Source organism: Phalacrocorax aristotelis, chromosome 2, assembly GCF_949628215.1.
Source record: "Phalacrocorax aristotelis chromosome 2, bGulAri2.1, whole genome shotgun sequence".
In the NCBI taxonomy this organism is placed as follows: domain Eukaryota; kingdom Metazoa; phylum Chordata; class Aves; order Suliformes; family Phalacrocoracidae; genus Phalacrocorax; species Phalacrocorax aristotelis.
The window spans coordinates 138,069,417-138,096,018 of record NC_134277.1 but is presented as its reverse complement, the minus strand read 5'-3'; the positions used below and the strand labels follow the sequence as shown (position 1 = coordinate 138,096,018).

General features: G+C 38.4%; 1 protein-coding gene across 2 annotated transcripts in view; it reads right to left on the bottom strand.

Annotated features, from left to right (window-relative positions):
- Positions 1 to 385: 385 nt before the first annotated feature.
- The window catches only part of RALYL (RALY RNA binding protein like), a 396,442-nt gene continuing 370,225 nt past the window's right edge, over positions 386 to 26,602 (bottom strand). Inside the window, exons 10-11 of one of the 2 annotated variants that reach the window (XM_075085317.1) lie at positions 21,265 to 21,443; positions 386 to 3,493 (exon numbers count right to left, since the gene is read on the bottom strand). In XM_075085317.1, the coding sequence (XP_074941418.1) occupies positions 3,476 to 3,493; positions 21,265 to 21,443 (197 nt within the window). In that variant the 3' untranslated portion in view covers positions 386 to 3,475. Of the gene's footprint in view, positions 3,494 to 20,704; positions 20,843 to 21,264; positions 21,444 to 26,602 lie in introns of those variants that run through there. The other variant, XM_075085316.1, reaches the window with a different exon arrangement.

Below are 26,602 nucleotides of genomic sequence, written 5' to 3'. Positions count from 1 at the left end.
CTTAGAATCTTCCAAGATTAAGAAAAAGCAGTCGTCAAATTCAACAAAATATCACCACTGGGCCTCACTCTCATCCCACTAAAATTTTCCTCTTTTTAGGAAGCTTGTCACATTTCTCCTCAATCATTTTTTAGCAGAGGACAGGTCCTTAAATTTCTAACTGTTAAAATGATATCAGTATTTACCACATCTTCCTCCATTTTACTTAAGAGAAGTATTTCATATTATGATTGCCTGTTTCTGTTTGTTCTGCTTGGAAAGTTTGTGAAGCATAGTTGCATTACAGAGCTTTAAATGGTATTTTTCCATGAGAGAAATATTTTTCCTGGAAAGTGTTTGAGAGTCACATTTTGAGAGAAGAAATTACAAAACTGAATTAGTGCATAAATCAGAGAAAATATTTATTTACAGACATGTAAAAATTATGTTACAACATTTTAAAGAAAACTGTAATGAACCATCAATCTGCTCTACATGGGCAAATGTTTTAATTCTAACTTGCAGTGGCACCTATTAAAAATATGACTGCTTACAAGATTGTAGCTATCTACATAGTTTAAGTACAATGATTTCTCAGAACTAAAAATGGATCTACAGAGAAAACTAATAAGAACTGCAATAATATGTAATACAAGAGTTTACAAAAGTAAAAATATTTTTTCTTGATCCAAACTTTAAATTAAATATTTTCTATTCATGCAGCTGCACAGGTTTGAAACAGATATCTGAAATACACAGAGTGTGTAGGTCTGTGTGGAAAATGAATTGTTTTAATTCAGGACTGTCCATAAAGGATTTTACAAGACTGTTGATGATCCAAACCGATTCACAAGATCCTTTATGTTTCTTATTCTTCCATATTGCATGGGATGAGCAATGTTAAAAAAACCACAACTGACAAAACCCATGAAAAACAAGTACAGGTGGTGATGGTAAACAACACCTAGCACACTGCATACATGAAAAGCAGAGACCTATCAAGCTCTGTGGAAGCTACCAGCATCCTCTGAAGTGATTTGAAGCAAACATGCCATTAAGAAACCTCTCTAGTAATTGACTGCACAGCACAGCTAGCTTCTGGCTTGCAAATGAAGTAGTGCCTCATGGTGTTATCAGAGGTGTGTTTTTGTGTTCAAAATATATTCAAGACTTAAATTGTGGTGTGAAACAGTGGTGACATTATGACTGTGCAATCATTTCTGTGAATATATAATCTAAGGGCAATGATTGGAAAGAATTTGTAAAAATCTCATAGAGTGCTTTCAGTGATTATTAGCTTATTTGGAATGGAGGTGGTGAAGAGACGATACACCTAGCTGTTTCTTATACATAGTTTATTAACACTGACTTCAGAACTGATCTCCTTGGATGACATTCTGCATCTTTTAAGTCAGCCAATAATTGAAATGGGCAAAATGCCCGTTGAGCTTCTAAGGTTTGGAGTTCTTTTTTTTAACTGTCAGCCGAAGATGAAGATCCCAAAATGGCAATTCTTTTTGTAATTTTACAGTTAAAAATGATCATAACCTATACTAATAGATAGAAAGTGGAGAAATATTTCACCCTTTGATTTGACCTAACATTTTTCTTACACAGAAGTAATATTTTTTGCTGCACTTTTCTGGGAGAGTCAGTCTTGGTGGATTCTGAAGCTGTTATTCTTTATGCTCAGGCATAACTACTTATACTATTCTTTCCTTAATTAAGTGGCTAGGTACTACTTAGCACTTAGGTAAACCATGTAACTCCACATACAATAGACAAGCTAAATATAAGATACACAAACATAACTGTGAGTGCTATGTTACATAGTCTCCTAGTGAAGTAAATTCCCACTCAGTAATAGATAATTAAATTCAAATGTATGCTCTTCTTCCAAATGTTTGGATAATATCAGTCCTTTGATAATGGTCCCCATGCTGAAAACCTGACTGGAGACCTTGAGCTCCCACCTCCTCATACCCCCACTGTTTGAGGTGAACTTATAATGTCAGAAACTGTTGGTTTTTGTAATAATACAAAGTTTGGTCTATCAAAGGGTGTCTCTGGTACCTTTATTTTTCTCTTGTTTTCAGCCTACAGAGAATGACTGAAAGGGCAAGGCAAGGGTTCATCTTTGTGGTGATGGATGATACCAAATATCAGTGGCCATGGATATTAGTGGACATCCGGGCTCCATGCTGCAGGCTGGCACACAGGTGGCTCTGAGCTCCATTTGGCTGTGTAAGGTACTTCTTAAATTAACGTCTCCCCCTTTTGGAGGGTCATAGCTATTAAATATTTTTTTCCCCTGCAATCACTTTAAAGACATGTCTCTTTCCATAGGAGTATGTGTCACATAAGGATGTAGATAAATAAATACCTATTCCTTGTTTCTTGTCACCTGCAGTGCTAAGGACATCTAGCTTTGGGATGGTGAACAAGTTGGTACTTCCATTAGAGAAAAAGACCTTGTGTCTATGTCATATGTAGTTTGATACCCTTAATATCTCAGTAACACAAGAGAAATAATGCATCCATTCTGTTTGAAAGGAAATATGATTTATTAAGAAATTCTATACTGAGATTCCCCCTACAACATCTGTAATAATCAATTATTCCAACTGCAGGTTTTAAGGAGGGCTTTAGGGGTTCGGGAATGGAAAGACCACTGCCAAAAATAACCTAAAAAGTAATCAGTAGGATAACTCAGGTTGTCACATATTGTCAGTCTATAAGTAATTTACCTGGCTAGACAGGACACTGACTGTCATGTAAAATTTCCATATGGTAACAACAAACTGCCTTTTGAGACTTACAGGAACAGCTGTAACAACTGTCTGATGAATGGCATCACAGAGAGTGCTTATCTGAAGAAAGGGATTTATAGGAGGATTCAACTGACAGCTTATAAAGGATTGTCCTCTTTCGACATTTTAACTTTTTAGCAGCTATCCCTATTAGTAAACATAATCACTTCCAATGACAAATATAATGAATAAAATAATGGAAAATTCCATACAATGTATTTAATTGTGGTCTTGTTTGAATTAAGCTGTAAACAAAGAAGTGCAATATCACCTGACTCTAAATATGGTAAAACAGTAAAACATGCTAATCATAAAAATAGCTTTTAGAAATATACATTTGTATACAGTGTTTCCCACACCTGTTAAATATGTCCTTCATATTATTATGATACAGTACATTGGCCTTTAAGACATCAAAATTAAAAAAATAATACCAATAATTAGCCAGAGAAAAACACATTTACAATCTAAACCATAAAAATCTGACAATTGTACAGCTTAGAACATATAAGAAATGGAGTTTCTAATATTTGAACAATAATGTCCATTTTAATAAGTACATTGAGTTTTCATACAAATTCAATCAAAGGTGTTGCTAGCCAGTAAGAAACTGCAGTTCACAACTTTCTGTGGGGAAGTCAGATTTTCTCTTCTCAGCCTTCAGGGGGTTCACACATGACATCTCATCACTTGATCTGTAGAAACTGAGAAATAAAATGTTCACTTTAGTATGAAGGCACAAAATTTCCTCCAGCAGAACCTCACAAGGAAGCCAAGACAACTGGGGAAAAGAGGGGACTATGATTTGACTTCTTCACATATTGATCAAATAATGATATCTACCAGACTTTCCCACCTTGAACCTTTGAGGACTAAAAGTCATGTGCCTGCAGCAGTTGATGATCAGGACTGTGCAACGGTCCGAAGTTAGACTACATGGCCTAAAATAACCACAGTGAATCAAGCAGGAGCTGTTGAGGCTGAAGTATACTTTCCCTCAATAATGCTATGTGAACAACTGCTGAATAATTTCTATTTTAGCAGCAGAAAATAGAAGAATGTAACTTAGCTGCCCTGCAATGAAACGCTTTGTTTGCATAATAGCATTCAATCTAAATAAACTGTGTATAGGATTCTTTGCTTCAGTCCCATTGTACTGTTTATATATGTTATTCCAGACCATTTGCATTAACTGTGTGCTTTCAACAGTGCTTATAGTTACCAGATTGATGGCGTCCCTTTTGACATTGTCTATTTTATTATTGTTGCTGTGTACATGCTGGCTTTAATTGCATGTCCTTTGATTTCTTTTGTTGTTTTACCAGCCACTGTGTGAAACAGCAAGAATCCAGTGTTGGCCAACAATTTTGAGGGTCATTCTTCCAGTAGAGGCTGGAGGTAGGTTGTGCCTAAAAATCTGAGAGTCCTGCTATCTGGCACATTAATGCTACCAGCTTCACCTAGGCATTCAGTGATGCTGCAGGAGAATATACGACATACCAACTCCACTTACCCACAGGAAAACTGATACCACTTTCCCAATCACATCTGTTTGGAAACTGACAGTAGAAAATGTTAGCAGAAATAGATGTTTTCTTTTTTTAAGTGAAATTTTCAACATAAGCTTTTTTTACTTTTGACAGGAAAAATATCTTTCAATTTCTTCCTCACTTTTGGTTTTTTTTTTTTTTTTAATCATTTTCTATAACTGAAACAGAAAACCGCTGACAAAACTTGGTGCATCTCTGATCAAAACCTGAAAAATTTCTAGACATTCTTTTCCACCAATTTCCCCCTCCTTCAGTGAGTTTCAAGTCTGCTTCCCCCCCGCCCCCCGCCCCCACTTCCCAGGGGAAGAAAAAGGATGATTTCTGTTAAAATTTCCATTTATTGACAACTGGGTCTTGAAATTGAAAAGGTTTTATGAGAAATATCAGAGTCCCTGCAGGACTGACCCCCTGCCCTTTGAAGCAGCCAGCCATCAGATTTCTCCCTTGGTGCAAAGGCAGCATCAGATTTATGGTTGTACCCCTCACAGGTAACCAGGATTATGGAGAAAAGCTCATGTGAGAGATCCCAGTTCTTTCTTCTTTCATTTGAAATATCCTGAAACTATTATTCTTTACTTGCATAGAGAAAAAATATTCATCTTCTCTATTTTTAGTTCCTGATCCCTGGACAGACTTAACTACATGAAAAATATTTTTAAATCCTCCTCTTAAATCTGAGAGGCCTAATGGTTGTTAAGTAGCTATTCATCTTACAAGAAGTAAAAAAATTCCCACTGTACGTCCTATTAGCTCCAGAGAGTTTCTCTTTTCTAGCCTTTTCTTCACCTATGCTTTGCTGTTCCATTATGCTATTATAAAAAGCAATAATTATGCAAGTAAGAAGAGAGACAGATATGCAAGTTATTTACTGAAGCTTTTTCCCTGTCATAAACCTTTCAAGCATTTACCTGTCACCAGCACTATAAAGCTTCATTAGGTTACTATTATGAAGTGTTACTGCTAACCATCTGGATCCCAGTCATCAATGCTACTTTGCTGTCATTTAGAAACCATGATAAAAATTTACCAACCCCACCAGCCCAAAATCTTGTGTTCTCCCTTCAGTACATGGGCTTGTTATTTGCCTCTTAAGGCAAATAACCTTAAAGGCTGAGCAGAAACTTTAAAATCTGAAACAGTTAAGCTTTTATTTTCCATAGAATCACAGTAACCCAGGGCTATGATTAATCTAGTGTAATGCAATACTAATTTTCTTCTATTTCTTTCTTCTGAATAGTGTGCAATTTATCAGCTGGCTTTATGCTAGTGCTGATGATATTAAAAAACCTTGTGATGACTAATTTTTTAAAAATCTTTTTATTTCCTTCCCGTTATATATATAAAAAACATCCTGACACAACAAGGATGAACTGAATTACGTTTAAACCAGCAGTATGACTTTCATTTGATGTAGTTCTAACAGAAAACCACTTTAGAGAGTGTGATTTGAACATAATGCATTTTAAGAATTGAATAACCCAACTGAGCATATAGTCTTGGCAGCCGTAGACAATATCAGAGGAACAGTATATACTGTCCTAATTGCCATCATAATCTCTGAAAAAAACTGGAGATAGGTTATGGAATATTTATTGGTTCATTTTCTACCTGAAATTATTTTTGCTAGTTTTTTTCCCTATCTGGGTAGTTTTTTGAGCATGAGCTATTGGAATCACTCTTCTTAGGCATAACACTGTATTTCGGTCTTCCAGAAATGCTATTGCTACTGTTATTATAGTTCCAGTACAATCCTTCTAGTATTTTTACCAGACTCAAATTATACTAGATTCAATTAATTTTAACTTTACACTATTACAATGTATATAACATTGGAAAGCCAACATTAAATATTAAACACCTCGCTAAATGAAAGTGCAGTTGTACTTAATGGGCCCCAAACTATAATCACTAAAAATGATGGAGTAAATCAGATAAAATTCAGTAAAAATCTAGAGAGTTTTCCATCTTGTCTTTTAGAGGTTGAATGGTTTTATCACTTCCTCAAAGCCTAGATAATTCCAGTCTTTACATCTGTAGACCTTTAAGAATGCCCTGCATGTCAAGGACGTTTTTTGTGGGAGATTCTGGCCATCAGGTCACTTGCCAGGTGACCATTTCCTGTAAGCTCTGTGCTTCGTAGTAACCAAGCCTAACAGGTAGTTTTCACTCTGTATTTCTCCTAAAAACCTTTTATGAGAAGGCAAACTCAGTGTATGGTTAAGACCTGCAGGCACCATTCTTTTAAAATGATGTGGGCCACCTCTCTCTCCCCAGCCTCCCCAAGAAGCTGGAAGCTGTAATGACGACCACCGCTTCTGTGGCAGGGGGGCTCGTGTTGGCTTTTCTAAACTCATTCAGGTGGACTTCATCTGTCTGCAGGAGTCATGGGTTTTGATCTCTGCTAGCTGGATCCAAACAGAGCTCAGCGTCTTCCCTGTTCTGATTTATTTGCTCTGCCTTACAGTTCTGAAAAAGGGTAAACAACAAGATACGTTCCCTGTTTCCCATAAATATTTAGTTTCCTTCTCACAGGGTTTATGGGAAAGTGCGCTGGACTTTCTTTACCATGCTCATCTTCCAGACCTAGATGTACAGGAATAAATCTTACTATATGAGAGAGCAAATTGAGCATATGTCCTTGGGAGGGAGTATTAGGAATGCACCAGGACTAAATGACACAAAAGATGTACATGATTAACATCTTCCCTTGTTGCTTAGAGAAATGTCCTACAGAATATGGATGTTATAGTATTTACTGTATCGTTTACCCCACAATATTTATATGCAATAAGAGCATCCAACAAGTATATGGAAGATGTTCATCTGAAAAAATGCATCTCTTTTTAAGCAATTGACTTTTCTGAATGGCTTTCATGATAACAATCTTAGAAATTCCCAGAAAATGCAGCTAAAGAGTGGATGGGTAGAGGATGGTCCACATACACATGAGCTTGAAACCCAAAGCCTCAAAATCCTTCCCTTTGCTCTTCTGCCTCTTTTTCCTGCCAGACAAACACATTCTTAAGACTGCAATTTTGAGTTTAATAGCTGTAAAGGAGGCATCCGAAGCTAATTCTGACCATTGCCTGGTTTCAGCTAAAATCACATTTCTACCTCTGTCAGGCTTCTGTTGAGTAGGAGATTCAATGCCTGACACCTTCCCGGGTTGCTGCTGGTGTCTGACTAGTCTTTGGCAGTGGGTTATGTGGCTGCCATACACCACTTTCTGCAAAACAACTGCAAGCCCCATTAAAATGCAGCTGCTGCACTGTCCTTTCACTCACAACACTGGCCCTCATACTTGCACTACCTCAAGCTGCAATTGTAGTGTGATTGCTTTGATTGCAACTGATGCTCACTCCTATACTGTTATCTGTACAACTGAGAATACTGAATCCAGATCCATGGATGCCACTATTTTGTCCTTTAGGATGGCATACTCCGTTTCATCTCTACTAATTTTTTCTGATTACGAAATGTACTTTCGGGACAGCCAAAGAGGTGAAAAACTGAGTGTTTGCAGAACAGAATTTTTTTTTTTTAAACCCCATTGGTTAGCCATTATTGATCCAGATTATTTCTGTAAAATGAGAAAAATCAGGATGCATTACAGAAACTAGTAGTGCAAATTGCCATTCTGTTTATTTGCTGCATCTGACTCAAGACAATATCCTTCCTTTCTGTTGAGCAGGCGGCTTACGCTGAATGCAAAACCCAGTAATTTATGTTTGTAAGGTACCATGGGAGCATGCGCTTCTATCGGCTTTTACACAGCATTCATCATCATGAATGGAAATCCGCAAGCAATGAACAGGGCTTACCAAAGAACCTTGAGTTTGTATTAGCTATCACAGCTATGTTCATTTGAAATACACCTTGCGCTTTCTCCCTTGATTTAAAGCATGAAACCTCTGATTAAGTAACACAGCTATATAGGTGATTTAGTATAATGCCCCCGTATGAAATGTAAACGCTCAGTTCAGTAGGTGTTAGCAAGGAATATGAACGTGCGTTACGGGTTTGCTGCTGTCATTTGTAACATTTGTAAAACATGACAGACAAAATTATGGCACTAAAGCAAAACTTTTTATAATGAGCTAGAGATGGAATGTTCACTGCATATAACAAATGGGAGGAATTATATAGTTTGGTAAATATTAATAAAGAATAATTAAAGGAAACAGTTGCACCTTTTTTAAACCTTTCTTCAGATGATGAAACCCTAATAATTATCTTTTGTACTCTGTCAATCATACTTTAATTGCTGAAAACACTACAGAATCGTTTTTCTGTTCAGTGAACAGCTTAATTGCTTTGAAGAGTTAGTACTTACGTGCGTACATGTGAGAATGGCTGCTTTACTCATCAGTGAAAACAAACTTCTATCTCCTTTGTATTAAAATGCTCTGTTTCACTTGCTCGCCCGATAAAAATCAGCAGGAAGAATGAGACAGCCCTATCAAATACTGATTTTTGCCCTAGACCAACATATCTTTTCTTTCCCAGAGTCCTGTGTAGGCAGATTTGTGATGAATAATGTTGGGTGTAGTGGTGGAGACAGGATCTAATATTTGGAGGACACCAGTGAGTTCATGGTGCAGTTGAGATGACAGTCAGGTGTGATGCTGAAGGAATGACTTTGGGTTAGCATCACCATGGTCATTTGAGAGCTTTGCTGAGAGGGGATATGAGGGCAGCAAGGAGGAAGAGGGGCAGAAGTGGATCTGTCCACCTCACTTTACTCTGTAAGCTTTCCTCCTACTCTACTGCTTTGTTGCAGCAAAATCTTCCTCTGCAAGGTCCTTTTTAGCTATAGGAGAAGACACAGGGAGTGGTAGTGTAGTTGCTGGTGACAGTGGGAGGGATCTGAAGCTAGAGGCATTGGACCTACTGTAGAGTGTGGGGTGAGCTGCAGGACCTCCAAGCAGAACATGGAAGAGGTGGGAAGGTAGGAAGGTGGTGCTTTTGCAGCACTCGCTGCCCTGAAGCCTTTATCCAGAATACACCCACAAGGCTACCCAATGGTAAAACTGTCCTCCCACCACCCCATTTCATGTTCTCTCTTGGTTGATATAAGGTGAGACTGGGAACAAAATGAAAGCCAAACCAAATGCAGTAAGGCTTGACTGATGCTGTCCACAGAATTCCTTCAGCTTGTACCAGTGTGCTTTGAGAACAACTCAACACCTTCTTGGGATCCAGTGCCAGTATAGCAAAGGAGAAAATGTCCCACTTTCTTTTAAACCTGAATATGAGTGGATATTCACAGTGAATTCCCAGAGATATGACTCTCATTGGAGATCACTAGGTGTTTTCTGCTTCTTAGGATTGTGCCTGATCAATGAGGAGCAAGACTAACTGCTAGTAGGATCCACAGTAAGGATCATCCTTGATCATTCTGAATGCTACAAAGGAGCTGGTTTTAGGATGCAGAGTTCTGTCAAAAACTTGTAGAATAAAATTGCTACTGATTTAACCTCTGCTCAGTGTTAGAAGTAGCAATTCCCTGGTGTAAGGTGGTGGTCCAATTAGTATGAATGCCTAAGGCAATAGTTCCTGTCCTACCAATGCCAAGGGTGCAGGCTTGAACACACGGCTTAATGTATAAAGGAACTACTAAAACTTGTACCCTGAGGCCACTTACTATGTCTACATTTTAAGTAGTATGTTTTTAAAATATATGAAAGTAGGAGCTTATGTATTACTAGAACTACCTTAAACTAATTACACAGAAAGCACCTGCTAAACTTTCCTTAAACTTAAACTTTCCTTTCTAATTGAAATTAGAATTTCAATAGGTTTCAAAAACCAAGTACACCCATGCAGGAAAAAGAAATTGTATGCAATGATGGTAGTGTGATCAGGAATGTCCTATCTAACCAACAGAAATTTTTTCAGTTACTTGGAGGCAGATGTTTTACTCAACATAAAGATCAGGTGGAGCGAGGTAAGAAGCAAATTAATAGTGAAGGAATGGGGAGGAGAGCTTGCTGGAGGAAGCAGTTGGAAGCATTTAATGTGAGATGACAGAGATACCAGGAAAGCTCAGAGTAAAACACAGGAAAGAGGAGAGGGATGAGACTAATAATGGTGTACAATGGATACTTAAATGGTAACAATAGTGTATCGAAATGAGACAGTCCGTTAAGTATGAAGGATGTAAAGTTACCTGTGAAAGACTTGGTTTGGGAAAGTGATCCAGACGCAAATGACAATAAAAACTGGTCCCATTTTAAACAGCTTTCACTTGGTGTTTTCCTGCATAATACTTATTTGAATGTGAAGTGCATAACTTCTTTGTTTTGTGAGGATTTCAAGAGTTGTTTTGTTACAAATAAAAATCGCAAAGCAAAATGGTGGGCTCAGGGTTACACTGTGGTCTGCAAATGGTGCATAATCATCTAATAGCTCAGAAGGGATTAGTGTGACTCTGCAGAGAGGACAAAGACAAGAATTTAGCCTTTTGAGTCTCTGTTTATTGGGGCTGGAACACAACTTTCTCTTTTTGAAAGACATTATAAAACTGTAGTGTACTTTTAGAAATCAATAGCAACAATAATTTGGAAACTTGAGATGCACATATCAGCATAACAGGCCGGCTAAGATGGTTTTTGATTAACTTCCAAATCTTCATTTTGGCAGACTGAGCTTGTTTTATTCCTCACTGATTGCTTTTTTGTTGAATTGGCAATTACAGTTCTATCACCTAAATAACTTCCCTTTTCTGAGGTCCATAAATGCCTATGTTCAGATAAATTCAAGCTGCCTTTCATGTTTTGGTATTAATCATGCAGAAAATCTTCTTAGTTACACTTTTATATTTCCTCAAAAAACAGACCTTTTTGAATAATTGGGTCACCAACTGCAGTGGCTCTGCAATTTGTACTGAAAAAATAAAAACATTTAAAATTTGTGTCTTTTTATATGGAAAAATAATAACCCTTCGGCTTTTGTGTTTACCCCTCTTTACTTGTGTGAAGACTTTAAACAGAAAAATGTTTCCTCTGAGAGTTTTTCATTCAGCATCCTTGAGGCTCAAGCATATTGATAATGGCTGTGAAATGAGTGTTTTCTAGGGGAACTAAAGCTATTCAGTTTCAAAGACTGACACACCAGGAAAAATGTGTGATGCATGGTAATTGCGCAATTTTAGTTAAATCTAAGAATTTGAGGATTAAGCTGATAGGCTCAAATCCATAGCCAAACACAGACCCAATGGCAGGCCTGAATCATTGAGGAGGATTTCAGTGTCCCAGTGAGAACCTAGAAAACACCAGTGTCCCCTTCCCATTCTCTCACCACTTTCCCACTGCACCTCATACTGCTGCTTTGTTACCTCCACTAGGTTATTATTCTGATACCTGTTCTTTCTATACAGGACTGGGGAATGTTCAAATAATAAGTGAACCAAACCCAACCTAGCACTTTTCACAAGTCATCCAAAGTCTACTGGAATCAACCAAAATACAGGGAGGCAAAAGAGCAGCTCCATCAGAATAAGTGAAAATTATACTTGCAAAAATATTCACGGGTGGAAACTGAAATCAGTCTTCATATTTAAAGTGGGGAGTTACTTGAATGAAATCTGATGTTTCTTTACCAGCCACAAGTTACAGCAAAAAGCTTGCAATCTTTTTTAATAAGCCTCTGTCACCCTCACCTGAAAAGGGATCTGGGTTTGCTTTTGGCTGTCCCCAGTTCTGTACTGAATTCAGAGGTTGACTCTATTTTCGCGAATTTTAGGCTAGCAAAGTCTGTGGAGCTAATTCTGATTTACTTAGATAAAATAAAGACAACCTAGTACTGAATATTAAGGTCAATTATGTTATATCAGAGAGGAATTCAGCTCATTTAGATGAGTATTTTGTTTACACATCTGAGAGGATTTTTGGCCTCATCTGACATCATTATTCACCTCTGAATCAATTCACAGGTTGGTTGTTTTTTTGTGATTTTTTTGTGTGTGTTTGTTTTTTAAATTGGAGGCAAAACAGTTGTTTTTGACAGTTGAAGCTGAGCCATTAGAATTAAATATTTTGATGTCTCAGAAGCATCAAGCACCATGACTATCTTATTCTTACCTAAAAGCTTAAGACAAACATATTGCCCTGCCTAAAAAGAAAAAAAAAAAAGAAAAAAGAGAAAAAAACCCCCAAAAAACACAAAGTGAAATTAGCACAAAAATGAATAATGAATACTAAATAATGATAAATCTGCTGAAAGTGGGACAATAAAGAGCAGAGTTCCCCTTCTCCCCAAAACACAGAAAGTACACAAGCTACCCTTTCAAAACATAGCTCCATAGGAAGGCAGTGCATGAGCTTGACACAAAGAACTTTGAGAATTTCTAAAAAACATTAAAACATGCTTAGTGGTGTAGAAATCAGAAACTTTTTTTCATATCAGATATATTGCCGAGGTGTCACCCATATCGGTGTTTCCAAATAGACATATTGCCAAACTTCTGTGAAGCTGCAAATCCCACATGCAAGCCAGTGCTCTGTATGGACAGGCACTTGCTAAATGAGTGGGCTTAGGACTAGCCTTGTGCAGCATTGGGCTATAACCAGCCATTGCTTAGGTTAGTCTGAATATCAGGATTTAGTGACCATTTCTTGCAATGGTTCTCAGAAAGTAAAGCAAGCACACACACCCCACACCCCCCGCCTTTAATATTTATACCCATTTATTGCCTCAGAAAGGATGTACCCCTTTTAAACTGCTGAACATGGGTGGTTCTTCTGTGCTCAGTGGGATTAACAGGGTATAGGAGAATCATAGAATCATAGAACAGTTTGGGTTGGAAGTGACCTTTAGAGATCATCTATTCCAACCCCCTTGCAGTGACAAGTGACATCTTCAGCTAGACTACGTTGCTCAGAGCCCTGTCCATCCTGACCTTGAATGTTTCCAGGGATGGGGAATCCACAATCTCTCTGGACAACCTGTTCCAGTGTTTCACCACCCTCATTGTAAAAAATGTCTTCCTTGTATCTAGTCTAAATCTACCCTCTTTTAGTTTAAAAGCATTACCCCTTGTCCTGTTGCAACAGGCCCTGCTAAAAAGTTTGTCTCCATCTTTCTTATAAGCCCCTTTTATGGGAGATGACACATGTTTCCTGCTCTTGCTATACGTGCCTGGGCATTATGCTGGAAGATGCTGGTGAAGCTTAATGTTCACCCTGCCGGGTCTGAAGAGACCTGTCCAGAATTGCCTTGCATATAGACAGACCTCAAAAAGAGAGGCCATGCTAATAATTCTTAGCAAAAAATGTAGGAAATTAAATGATGACTGAAACTTCAGGTAGGTCAAGACTGATGGCAGGGTGCAATGAAAAAGTAAAACAAATTAATTGAAGAGTATATTCTATGTTGTTCAATGAGCAAAAGTAAAATTTGCAGTTTTCTTGACTAGAAAGCATATAATTTTTATAAGTTTAAACTATATATTTGGGGAATGTTCCTTTCCCACATGTTGGCTGTAGGGCCAAAAGCGCCTATTGTTTTGCTATCAGAAAGAGGCGATGAGTCTACATGCACGTTTGATCCGCTGAGACACATTGCCCACTGCATTAGCTCAGGGGCAAAGCTGCGAATGAACATTTCCTGATTCCCTATCCTTTCCTTAAAAAAAATATAAACAGAAGAAAAAAACCTTCTTTTCAAGCTCTTTTGCATCAACTCTGTAAGATTCTAATGGCTGCAAATTAATCGTATTATTTACTTTATAAATGTTTTAGAAGTTTTATACTTTTGAGGTTTTTTTTTATTTGGGGATTAAATAATATAGAGCAGGTTCAGAGGAATAGATGTGAAAAGGGAGGAAATTATTTTGCTCATTCATTTTACAAATATGCAATTACAGGCAGGAAAGTCTAGCGGAAGGAGAGACATAAAGTGCATAACAGTGCTTACATTTTCTGCAGGTTCCAATGTGATATGTAGGGTAAATGATGTAAATAATAATTTGAAAAATATTATGTAGCCAGTAAGGGGTAGCCTGGTTAAAACCCTGAACACCACATAGCAAGTCTTCCTCTGAGAAATCGACTGCCAGGAAAAATGGGGAGGAGGAGCTGGTAGCAACAAGGCTGTTCCAATGACTCGCTCATACAACAGGGTGTGAACAGCAAACAAGTCTACTGTGCTGTTGCATATATTAAATATAACAAAAGGGCATGTCAGGAAGTTTCTTACAATTTTTGATTTCATGACATGCTTTTATTACTTTCTCCATTTTTTCAGTCACAGGTTATTAGATTTACTGCAGCTTTGGAAAGTACAACACATTAGTATCTGTCTGGTATGCTGCCCCTAATGACTTTCTTAGCTTGTTCAGGTACAAACATCTTGCACTGATATTTATCAAGTGAACACAATCTTTTACCTATTCATTTGTCTTAGGAATGAAGAGCTTCATGTTTCCTCTGATACAGAAAGCAAGATTTCAATGAAGTCCAAAATGTTCAGTGCATTGAAAAGACTACATTGTGCTTGGTCTCCATGATATTTAAAGTAATCTAAATAAGATTTCTGGCACAATGTTGCTTCAGCCATTACCATTAATTAGAAATTTTGTCATTTTTTTTCCTAAGTAGTATTCCATATAAATGCACTCAGCGAGCTGCAAATTGTCACAGTAGCTATTGAACTTTCTGACATGCCTAATCAGCCTAATTCTACTGATAACAGAAGAATCGGTCTGATCTGCCCTGATGCTATTGACAGAAGAAAAATGTATCTAAAAGAGCAATTAAAAATCCAGTTTGATTAAAGTGATAAATTAAGTACTATCAATCCTATCACATAGTCACATATTTGATCAGTCTTGCTATTTGAGAGATGAAAAATTGGCTTAAAATACATGAAATTCACTAGACAAATTTTTATTCCTTTTCTGTAGATCTTATTCTACCCTCTGCTGAGTATTTTCATCATTGAATTGTCATGCAAAATAATACAAGTGAAGAAAGCTTCACAGTTTCATACAGATTCTCTATTAAAATACTTTAATTTCTCTTTAAATGCTTACAGGAAAGGAAAATGTTTTTAATGAACTTTAGCCAAAGTACTAGTTGGTTCCATTGATTTAAACGGTATTTGCATCAATTCTTACAAGAACTATAGTTATTATTTTATTATAACATTTTTACTTTTGCATAATTAAACTCAGTGCAGCAAGAGGATTATCCTGAGGTTTTTGTTTGTGGCAGTTTCTGGTATTTATGTTTGAAACATGATTCTCTATCAGACTTCAGAAACAAATCCAATAGGCTGGAAACATGCAGTGCAGGGGTGGAGAAAAGGACAAGAGTAAGAAATGAAATATCCTTGAGAGGTAAATATAACTGAAATATACTTAATAGAAGAGAACTATAATTGTTGTTGAAATAACTGTGGTAAATCTACATTGTAACCAGAACTGGGCCTTGCACAGTCTCTGTACCTTTTGTTTCTGATATAATTTAATAAAAATGCTTCTCAAGACATCTTATTAAAGGTGACTCCTTATTGTGAAACTCCCATCTAATGCTTGTGTGGCTTCATTATTTTTAGTGTGGCCACACCAGCATAAAATCACAATGCTGTGACTGTGAACATATCCTTCAAATTCCAGCCAAGCACTAACCAGAGTCTGATCTGAGTTATGGCACCATAAATCTATTGTATTTGAAATCATTGGGATCACATGCTCTACCAGAAAACACTGTTTGCTCTATTGAATGCTTAACTACTGAACCACTGCTGTGCTGTTATTATTATAGTTATTTATTATGAAAGGCTGACAGTTTGATAGAAACTATTCTTCTCAGGCAATGTAATATAGCTATGAGTGCTTGTGTATAACTCATTCCAATTAATTAGCTTGTTGGTATTTTATTAAGCATTAGCCAAAAGTGATTTTTTCCAAATCTATGATATTTCAGGCTTTCGGCTAATTAATTGGATGCCCCCTTTGTTATTTACAAGGGGATCGAGATGATAAGTTATAGTTCATTTTGAGCCAGTGCTTTCTTGATGATCGATTAGCACCATTTGAAACAAGTTCAGAGAAGTTATATGAAATGTTCTGGGCCTGCACTGGGTTGTCTGGTTGCTAAATCAGCAGAGTAAGGAAACCACTGCAGAAGCTGATTCCCAAATGTTTTTCCTGCATGCTCTCAGATGTGCCACACACTACTAACTGTACTTGTAGTAAGGAGAAGGGGCTTGTTTTAGAGGCAATGAGGCCAAACTGCTTTACAAATATCAAAACATGTGTTGAAGTGTGCAACAAAGGTGACTTTTCTGCTCTGTGCTGTGCAGCCACAGGAATAAGAGGAGGTTATTAGTTTTCCTTCCCACTCCTTACAATTTAAAGACATGCCAGCACCTAAAAACTGCTTGATGTCACTGATGAGTTATGCTCTGATGATTTGTGGCCTGTTTGTGATTTGTGTGTGAGGCGAATTTAGTAAACATGAAGATCTTTCTTCACAGGAGCTTGTTTTCTATAAGGCAAGATGGGAAGCTGTGTAGGTGTGTTGTTTTCTACACTGCGCTGTTGAGGGACAGTTTAGATTAAAAGCAATAAGAGTGGTGTGTTCGCACTTGGAGGGAGCACAAAGATTTGTAATTCACTGCAGCTAGAAACAGTTCAATGAGAGGAGCAGACAGAAAGCCTGACTCATGCGTCCTGTAAAATCTGGGATAACCAACTACTTGGTTTTTTATCTAAAAGGAGCAATGGAAACAGACCTGAAGTTTTCATCCACTCTAGCTATTCTAATGATCAGTTAAGTGATGTGTTGTAGAGTAAGCTCAGGAGCTACATTCCAAGTGAATGATTATTTTTATATATATATAGCTACAATATCTTATCAAATGCCCTTGTATAAGGGGCAATGGAAAGCCAATGTGTAAGAGCAGGTGGGTGAGAAGCATATGACTCTTCACTGAGCAAGTTGAAGTCAACTATTTGACTCTGTCAGTCTCTCCTAGCATATACCTGAAATAACAATTTAAATAATTCTTCAGAATGTCTATGCAGCAGAAGTCTTTGGGGATTGTTCTAAAATGATCCTTAAGCTGGAGTATCTGCAGAACTGGCAACACTTACTGAGACATGTTTGTGGGCAAACAGTACAAAAGAAACTTTCCCAGGAGGTGAAGTTTGATGACTGTAGCAGATACTTCAAATGCAGCATGTCTTGAATTAGAGTTCAGATGGGCAATCAAGTTATTGTGGCGTAAATCTTTTTCACACTTCAGCTGAGCCTTAACGACTGTTTGTGGGCATGACTTTAGTCCATAGAAAATGACAATGTGGAATGAACAACATGCTTATCTAAATGGTGGATGGAGAAGGTGTACAGCTGTTGAATGTGATGTGTTTTTGTGTGTGCAGCCAGGCAGGCAAATGAAGAGGCTGGAGCCTCCTTAAATCCATGCCTGACTTAACTCAGAGCCAGACTAAACTACTTAGCATTTCTTTACAGTTGGTCTAGGCTGAAAGCAGGCATGGGGACAGCTGCCATCAGTCAGTTAATGTGCAGTAACCTGTTCTTTTAAATAGAAAGTGTGAATTTACAGAACTTATCCTACCACCTAAACCCACAGCATACATCCTGCATAGTCACTTTCTTTTCAAGTTAGAATTAGAAATAGAGAAAGAAATATATTTTTGAGTCCAAAGATGCAGACCCACATACACAGATTCAGAGGCTCCATTCTGGCAGCTTCTGTGCTCTGGCAGTAGGTCTGAACACTTCCCTTTACTGACAGCTTAGGGCTGGTCACAGGGGAAACAAATAAGAGACAACAGGGTACTGTGTTCAGCAAAAAAAGTCCTGCAGCAGGTTATTGGCAAATGGCTTGGCAGGAGATTTACAGCTAAATATGAAGCACTGCAAAAAAAAAAAAGTTTAGGTCGAAATTGAAGTCATGTTACTCTCTCTCTCTAATAATGTTTTTCAGACTAGTGGACTGACAACCAGTTTTTGGTGCTGAGCTGACTTCAGAACATTAGCTATGCTCATTTCAAATGTTTTTCTATTTGCTCTGCTGCTCTTAGTGATAGAAGAAAAGATTTTTTTTCATCATCAACCAAAATCCCTTTACCTTTGTATTTGGAAAAGACTATAGATTTCATTAAAAATGCCCTTTGGAGGGGTATTTCTTATTCTGAGTCCAAGGTTATGTTTTTACACATGGAAAGTTTGCCCTAATTGTTTCACATTTAACACTTTTCTTGTTAACATCCCTTTTTTTTCCCTCAAATGAGTTGCAACTGGCTCCATTAAAATAATGACACCTTTGCTATTAGTCACCTCTTTTTCCTAAATAACTCAGTTTTCTTAAAATGGGAGAACATCATCTGTTAGGACCTCTTGTGTTATAACAAGCTTGTCTACCTACTTTAATTTTCACTAAGCAGAGTAATACCAGATAGCAGGGCACAGAACAGGTAGAAGCAGACTGAAATCCCAAGTACTCCTTCTGGGGTATTCACAATATATTTGATAGTATTCTTATTGACTTTCCAGTTATACAGCTATCAGAGATTGGAGTGGAAAGTAAAACTTACAGGAACTGGCCATTATATCTGCATAGATAAATGTCAGTGTAAGTGAAAGACAGACTAAATTACAATATGCATCATAAAATACCAGCTTCATATTACAACAATAGTGGCCAATACTGCCAAGTGTTTGGGTAGAAACTGCGGAGGAAAGATGCACAGTTCAATTTATAATTGCTTCTCCGTGGGAAACACCCATTGCCTGAGATTTCTTTGAAGTAATCCTTTGCAGAGCAATCCTTTATCCAGTCCATAGCAGTTTCTCATTCACTGATCTCCCTAGGCTTTGCAAAAGAAAGAAAGTGTTATTATCCCATCGTAGCAGGGAGGAAAACTAAGGTGAAGTGGCCTCTTCCAAAGCGTGATGAAAATTGCAAGGGAGGATGAAAAGCAGAGATTTTACTTCAGTGGCACTCTCAGTTCCGAGCTTTAAAATGTGCAGTACTGCCAGCTTCTCAGCTACAGGGTCCAAGCATTTAGGAAAGTGGAAGGCATGAGGCTGCCTGGCTCCACTGCCCCGGCACTGGGACAGGGTGTGCTTTGCCAAGATGATGCACATAAGCACTCTTCCCTGGCCTTTCCTTGCTACCACCACGCTGGTGTTGTGGAGATATCATTCATGAGCAGTAGGGCACAAGGCAGAGGACACCTCTCTCCATGTGCAAGCAGCCACCTCCTCCCAGCACTCAAGGGACTCAGTAACATCATGAAAAGCAACTGGAGCCGGTTCCTCCCTGTGCCTTAAACGTGTGGTTCAGACTTCTGAGCTGTATTTGGAGCTGTGTCTGCAACACACTGCACTTCAACTAATGCCATAACATAAATCTTGGAGAGATTTTTTAACTGGGAGGCAGCAGTGTGCAAACGTGGCTGTGCCGATCCAGACTTTCACTGCTAATGAAGTCTTCCGATGCTGCTTGGTTTTTTGGAAACTTTCTTGCTTAGGCCTTTTCTAGATGAAAAATTTTCTTCTACATCATACTTCATTATATAGCGTAGATATATTCTACTTATGTCATACCCACAGGGTGAAAAGACAGCAGTAAGAGGCTAATATACTGTATGTTAACTTCCCCACTTGGTTGTCTGCAGTATGGAATCTGACACCTAATTAGTGCAAAACCCACCAGTCTTGCTAAACTGTGGTCACCCGTATTGCTAATACCACTTCAGCTGATCAGATGTCAGCCATGATGGGATATAATATTTACAACTGTTTATTCATTACAAAATGTCAAGTTCCTACAAATTCAGAGTGGCAACTGCTTACAGAAGTCCCTCATACCTGTACAGGAGAACCTGTTGATTTGAGAAAAAGTGATAATGTTATCTATTCTACATTGCATGTTAAAAAATGAGGGGATTCAGGTTGCAGTAGCTTCTCCTGGGTATAATGCTATTCAAGATTTATAAATTAAAGAGGGCCTTGTGCTGCCTAAAGGGACACAGACCCTCAAATTAGCAGTAGGCTTAAACTGCTTTTGCAGTAAGCAGTACAAAACACTGGTTATTCACATGTCCTGTTACTCCAGACTTGGCACTGGTTCACCCATGCCTGTTGCTGACTGACTTCTGTTGACATCACTGACAGATTTTTACAGTGCAGACATGATTAAATAAGAGTTAAAAAGCAAGCAGGGACAGTGACACTGAGCAACAGAAGTGATTTCTGCTGAAAGCAAAAGAAAATGGAAGCTGGGAAGAGAGGCAGAGTATTATAGAGCCCCTATATGACTGATCCATCCTCAGGAATGAAGAAAAAAGTATAAATCTGATTTTTAAAATATTTTTTATTGTTTCTCTAGAAGAACTTAGAATTTTGACAACATGATGTGCATTTCGTGAAAGGTGCAGGCTCAGGCTGAAAACCCAAATGTTTTTTTGGTGACCATTTCTTAGGGAAAACTCCTTCCATCAAAAAAATCTGTAGCCACATCTGGAGCCTGTGGAAGATACACATGGAAGACAGGGACTGGGAATTATGGAGGAGCACATGTTTGCTAATGAGAAAGTTCTCCATTCTAGAATCTTATTTGATTTTGAAATGCTCCATTTAGGAAAACATGGCTGCTTCTCCAACCCCCTATCTGCATGTCATTAACTGTAAAATAATAAATGTAAACCAATTTAAAGTACATTTCATTTCCTTTCTAAAGTCACCAATTGTAGTAAAATATATTTTTCTTGTCTATCCTCAGACGGCCCTATGCTTAATTGATGCTACAGTGTATGAAGAACGTAGGACTAGGCACTAGATGCAGAACATCACAGTGATGTGTGAGCTTTTTTTGTTAACCCAGACTGCTGGTTCTCTGTGGTTACTTGTAGCAACTGTATAGACAGACGTGGCATGGTTATTCCTTACCAGCTCATTGCTGCCATCCTCATCAAAATCCTCCTCTATTCCATCAGTCATCTCTTCTCCATCCCCATCTGCATCTGGCCCTCCTTCAATTGGCTCTTCCGTAGAGTTATCTGCGGTCTCTGATATACATTCCTCTTGAATCAAATCAGCATTATCTTCCATTTGTTTCTTTTGAGCTTCTGTAAGGAAAACATACTCTATAGAAATTCAGTAGCTTTCCCTATTGGTGGCAAAGAAAAGTGCTCTGAGGAAGAAACCTAAGTTTCCCATCTCCAGATGAGCTAGCTTTGTAAAAATCAGTGTGTTAATATCTACCAAGCAAATATGATCAAAACCTTTGTTTTCAAAACATTAATGCTTAAATCAACCATAGTACCAACATGCTCATCTATTCCATTTGGTGGATGAAGGCTTGATTTACCAGCGGACCCAGCTTTTGATTTTCTGGACTTTGCCCTGGGAATCCAATAGGTATAGTCGCCATATACTTATTTATCTGCAGCCAACGAGTAATACATAAATTCCTATGCTCTGAGAAGTGGAAGGCTGTTAATTGCCAATAAGTGAGCTAGGATTTGCATATATTTGCTGTGAATACATCTCAGAAACCATACATATAATCAACAAATCCTTCTAGACAACCAAACATACTTTTTATGGAGTAAAGTAACTGTTTCCCCTGTTGGTATAATGTGCTGAGGTAACTGGAGAATGCCGTTCTCGAAGTACGCAAATATAGGGCTTCCTATAATTTCCATAAAGCAGTGAAAAGAAAGACCATTTCCAGGGAGGCCCAGAGCATCTGCTCTGACTGGCTTAGTGCAGATAGCTGCACTGTTGTGATTATGTGTTGCGAGATTCCTGGGTATGCTGAGGAATTTGATCCAGCCAGCAGAAATCCAGAGGAAGATCAAGGGAGGAATAACAAAAGCTGACCAGAAGAGTGGTTGGAGGGGTCAGAGTCTTATTCCTATGCACATCAGGAGTTTAGATGAAAAGCTTTATGTACTCAAAGTGAATATAGGCCAGAGAACCGGTTGCCTGTAGCTGGAATACCAATGTCTTTTCAGTCTGAGGGTGACAATACCCATCAATGATCAAATTTCTAGAACAAAACCATTTCTTTCTTTGTTAGATTGACTGTTCTCTAACACTAGTAGTACCTCACCTAGCTTGTTGGACAGGCAATGAATCTGCAGATTGCCTGTGAAGCTCTATATTTTTCATCTCTTCAAATTTAGTATTATTTTACTATAAATTATTACCAGCTGCATATAATATTCATATCTGCTCACACTTTTCTGCATTATAGTCTTAAACTAAGGCATTTGTTTTTCCTTCTACCTCTGCACATTTATTTTGCAACTTACTTTCATCTCTTCAGTCTTTGTTAGTCTCTAATCCCACATTTTCAAATTTATTTACTGAAGACACATAACAAGTAAGTTTTTCTCCCTTAGTTACATAATTTCTTCAGAAAGATTGTTGGACTTAAAGAATAAAACATCATCTTAGATGATTGCTTTGACAGTACTGTAGTCACCCATATTAGTAGACGATACAACCCATGGACCCTCATCATCTATTGGTAAGGTGCTCTATACAATACCATGCTGGTTATAAGTCATTGTGTTACTTGCCTTGAAGTGCAAGGAGTTGTGGATTGAATCAGTTATGCCTACTATGTCCTGCCCCATCACCTTTTGCTTCAAGCGACTTCTGAGATTAACCCAGGTGTGGCAGTGACAACTGAATCAGCTTTGGCCAAGGCTTTCAAAAAGGGTTCCTGAAATTATGGACTTAATACATTTAAAAGGGAAAACTTTTAGGATACAGATGCAAAAAAAAATTAGCTCACTTACTTAATTGTCTGAATGAGAAAGTAGACTGGGTTCTTCAGGGGATTCTAAAACACCAGCTCTTCTGGGCTCTTCTGGGAAGCTAAACTTAAGATCCTACCTTTCAGCACCCACCTCTGATATTACAGGGAGAATATTAATCTCTAACTATTTTTTTCATGTCAAAACAGCTACTTATCCCCGGCTTCCCGATGTAGATTTTTACAAAGGAGCTATTCCTGCACTTTCCCTATGTACAGGAAATCATCTTATCTGTATTCCCCCTGTTGGAATGGTCAGGTATTGATAATAGTAAACAACAAAACATCAGCTGTTATTGTCAGGAGAGTTTTCATGCAGCTGTTGAGCAGTAACCAATGTATGTACTGTGCTTGTCCAGCTTGTCTGTTTAACCTGTCGCATTCCTCCAGATGTATAACTTCTAGGTTTAATAATTAAATATTCTTCATGAAAGTGATGCAAACTTATAAAACCAGAAGGGCAAAATGATGGCTTGATTTTTATTTTGTGTAGACGAGACATAGATCCTCTCTCTGATCCCGGTCTTAGTGAGGCCACATCTTCTGGCAGAGGGAAGTAAGAAAAAATATTGCCAAACCATACAGAAAGAACAAAATCGTCTCACATGTGACACCATAAATGAAATAGTTCAGCTGCTGATGTAGCCTCATCTTATACAAATCTTTTAGCCGAGGAAGCAATCATCTGCAGACTAATCACCCAGGCTGCGTAACCCTCTTCATCAGCTCAGGAGACTTAAATGGGGATCCAGGTTTACTGGTGTCTGAGTTATTTTTTCTCCTCACACCCTCTGATGAGAGGCAAGGAATATGGGGGACAGGTTTTGCACCTGATGTTTTAAAACATCAACAATTTGAAACCAGTTTTTAGTCTCAGAGGAGATTATTCATTGCTTGTCTTCAAAAGGCATAACAGTATGATTCAATACAAATCAATGCTTTCCTCTTTGAGCTGATTTCTATTTAAATGAGTTCACTACAGTCCTTTAGCAAAAGCGAAAATTGGATATCAAAGTACAATGACATGCAGGTTGTTTTGCATAGTAATGGATTTTATATAAAAGCTCTGTGAAGTAGGGATGTGCCATCTCAGAGTATTTCGGCACACAAGTGATTCAATGGAGTGCCTCGCAATTACATCTTCACTGATTACGCTAACTTTTATGTAACTTGCATAAAGTACAAAATAGAATATAATGAATACATATTGTGTATGGTTCTCCTAAAAGAGATAATCACGCTCTGTACTAATGGTTTACTTTAGAGTTGGAAGAAACTGCACACAGTACTTGAGGTGAGGCCACACCAGCGCAGAGCAGAGCAGGACAATCCCCTCCCTCGGCTGGCTGCAATGCAGGGCTTGATGCACCCCAGGGCACGGCTGGCCCTCTCGGCTGCCAGGGCACACTGTTGGCTCATGTTCAACTTGCCATCAACCAGAACCCCCAGATCTCTCTCTGCAGAGCTGCTCTGCAGCCTCTGGTTCCCCAGCCTGTATGAACATCCAGGGTTGCTGTGCCCCAGGTGCAAAATCCATCATTCTCTCTTGTTAAACTTCATGCAGTTGGTGATTGCCCAGCTATCTAATTTGTCTAGATCTCTCTGCGCTTGAGAGTGTCAACAACTCCTCCCAATTTTATGTCATCAGCAAACTTAATTAGTATTCTTTCAAGTCCTGCGTCCAAGTCATTTATGAAGACATTAAAGAGTACTGGCTATAAGATGGGAGGCCTCTTCACTGTCTACAGCTTCCTCACAAGGGGAGGAGGAGGGGCAGGTGCTGATTCTTCTTTCTGGCAAGCAATGAGAGGACTGGAGGGAACGGCAGGAAGATGTGCCAGAGGAGATTTAGGTTTGATATTAGGAAAAGGTTCTTCACCCAGAGGGTGGTGGAGCGCTGGAACAGGCTCCCCAGGGAGGCAGGCACAATGCTAAGCCTGACAATATTCAAGAAGCCTTTGGACAAAGCCCTCAGACATGTGGTGTGGTTTTGGGGTTGTCCTATGCAGGGACAGGAGTTGGACTCGATCACCCTTGTGGGTCCCTTCCAACTCAGGACATTCCATGATTCTATGATTCTATGAAAAGTACTCACTTTATCTTGTGGGGTAACTATAACAGCTGAGAGATTGGTCCTTGTCTGTCAGCTTAGAAAATGGTTGTAAATAAAAGCTAGGGTTTTTTAAAGAGCTGGTTTTGTGGTTTTCTTTTTGTTTGTTTGTTTTTTAAATTGTTAACCACAAGATTTTTTTCTGTAGTGTTCTGCCCTAGGCAGACATTAATTACAGTTATTTCTGAATGCCAGCAGGAAACCTCTGGGGTCAGAGGGATACTCCCACAACAGATCAGCAAATAGGGCAGGCACAGGAACAGGAGTGTTGCAGATCTAAATATCTGGTTTTCCTGTGTCAGGTTCATAAACCTCAACTGCTAATTCCCACCAATGGCTTAGACAGTTTTGATGGAGCTCCCTTTATGTGTTCTGTTCGGTGTTTTTGGCTTCATGCAGCTGATTGGAATTAGTCAAGGGACAGAAATCTGCCCAGACACCCAGGCAGCTGTGGATTTTGAGACAGGACTTCTTTCATATATTTCACAAAAAATACATTAAAAAATTTCATCAAAAAATGGAGAACATTGTGATTTTTCATGAGATAAGGCTTGCATTTCACTGCTGGCTCTCATAAAAATCAGCTTGCTAGTACACAACTACTGTACAGAGATATACCATGCGATTTATAGGGAAATAGCCAAGGAAATACAATAGACAAATGCAATTCCTGATATAGATTGTTTTCTATATATATCATGGTGAAAATACAACCTTATAAATTCCTTATAACTGCTCAGTATAGCTTTAAGTGCTGCCAGGTGAGATCATTCAGCTAACAAGATCACTGCATTGATAGAAATAAAGTTCTTTATTAAATTAAACAGCAGTGTTGGATTTTGTCATTCCCAAGGTTTGCCTCAAAACAGAACACTTCAAACCAGAGAAAAGCTGAATTAGAGGTGTGGCCAATTTTACAGAGATGCCACAGCTTCATAGAATAGCTTAGGTTGGAAGGGATCTTTGGACTCTCCAAGTCCAACCCTCTTCAAAGCATGGCCAACTCAAGGTTTGGTGCAGGTCCATGGGGTCCTGGCCCAATGATTTTTGACAGTCTCCAAGGATGGAGCTACTACAGTCTCTCTGGGCAACCTGCCATACTGCTTAGTCTCATCTCTTTTCCTTAGATCAAACAGGAATTTCCCTTGATGCAACTTGTGACTATTGCCTATTGGCTAGACAGTAATTCCTGGTATAGAACATCTAATAATTCTTAATGTGGATAGCACAAGTATCCCCAAGGTCCACAACCTCTAACTTAACTCTTTTCAGTCAATTTTTCGTGACATTTTGTTTCCAGAACATCTAGAAAGAATCTTTTATTTTCTTTTTTTTTCCTACTACAACAT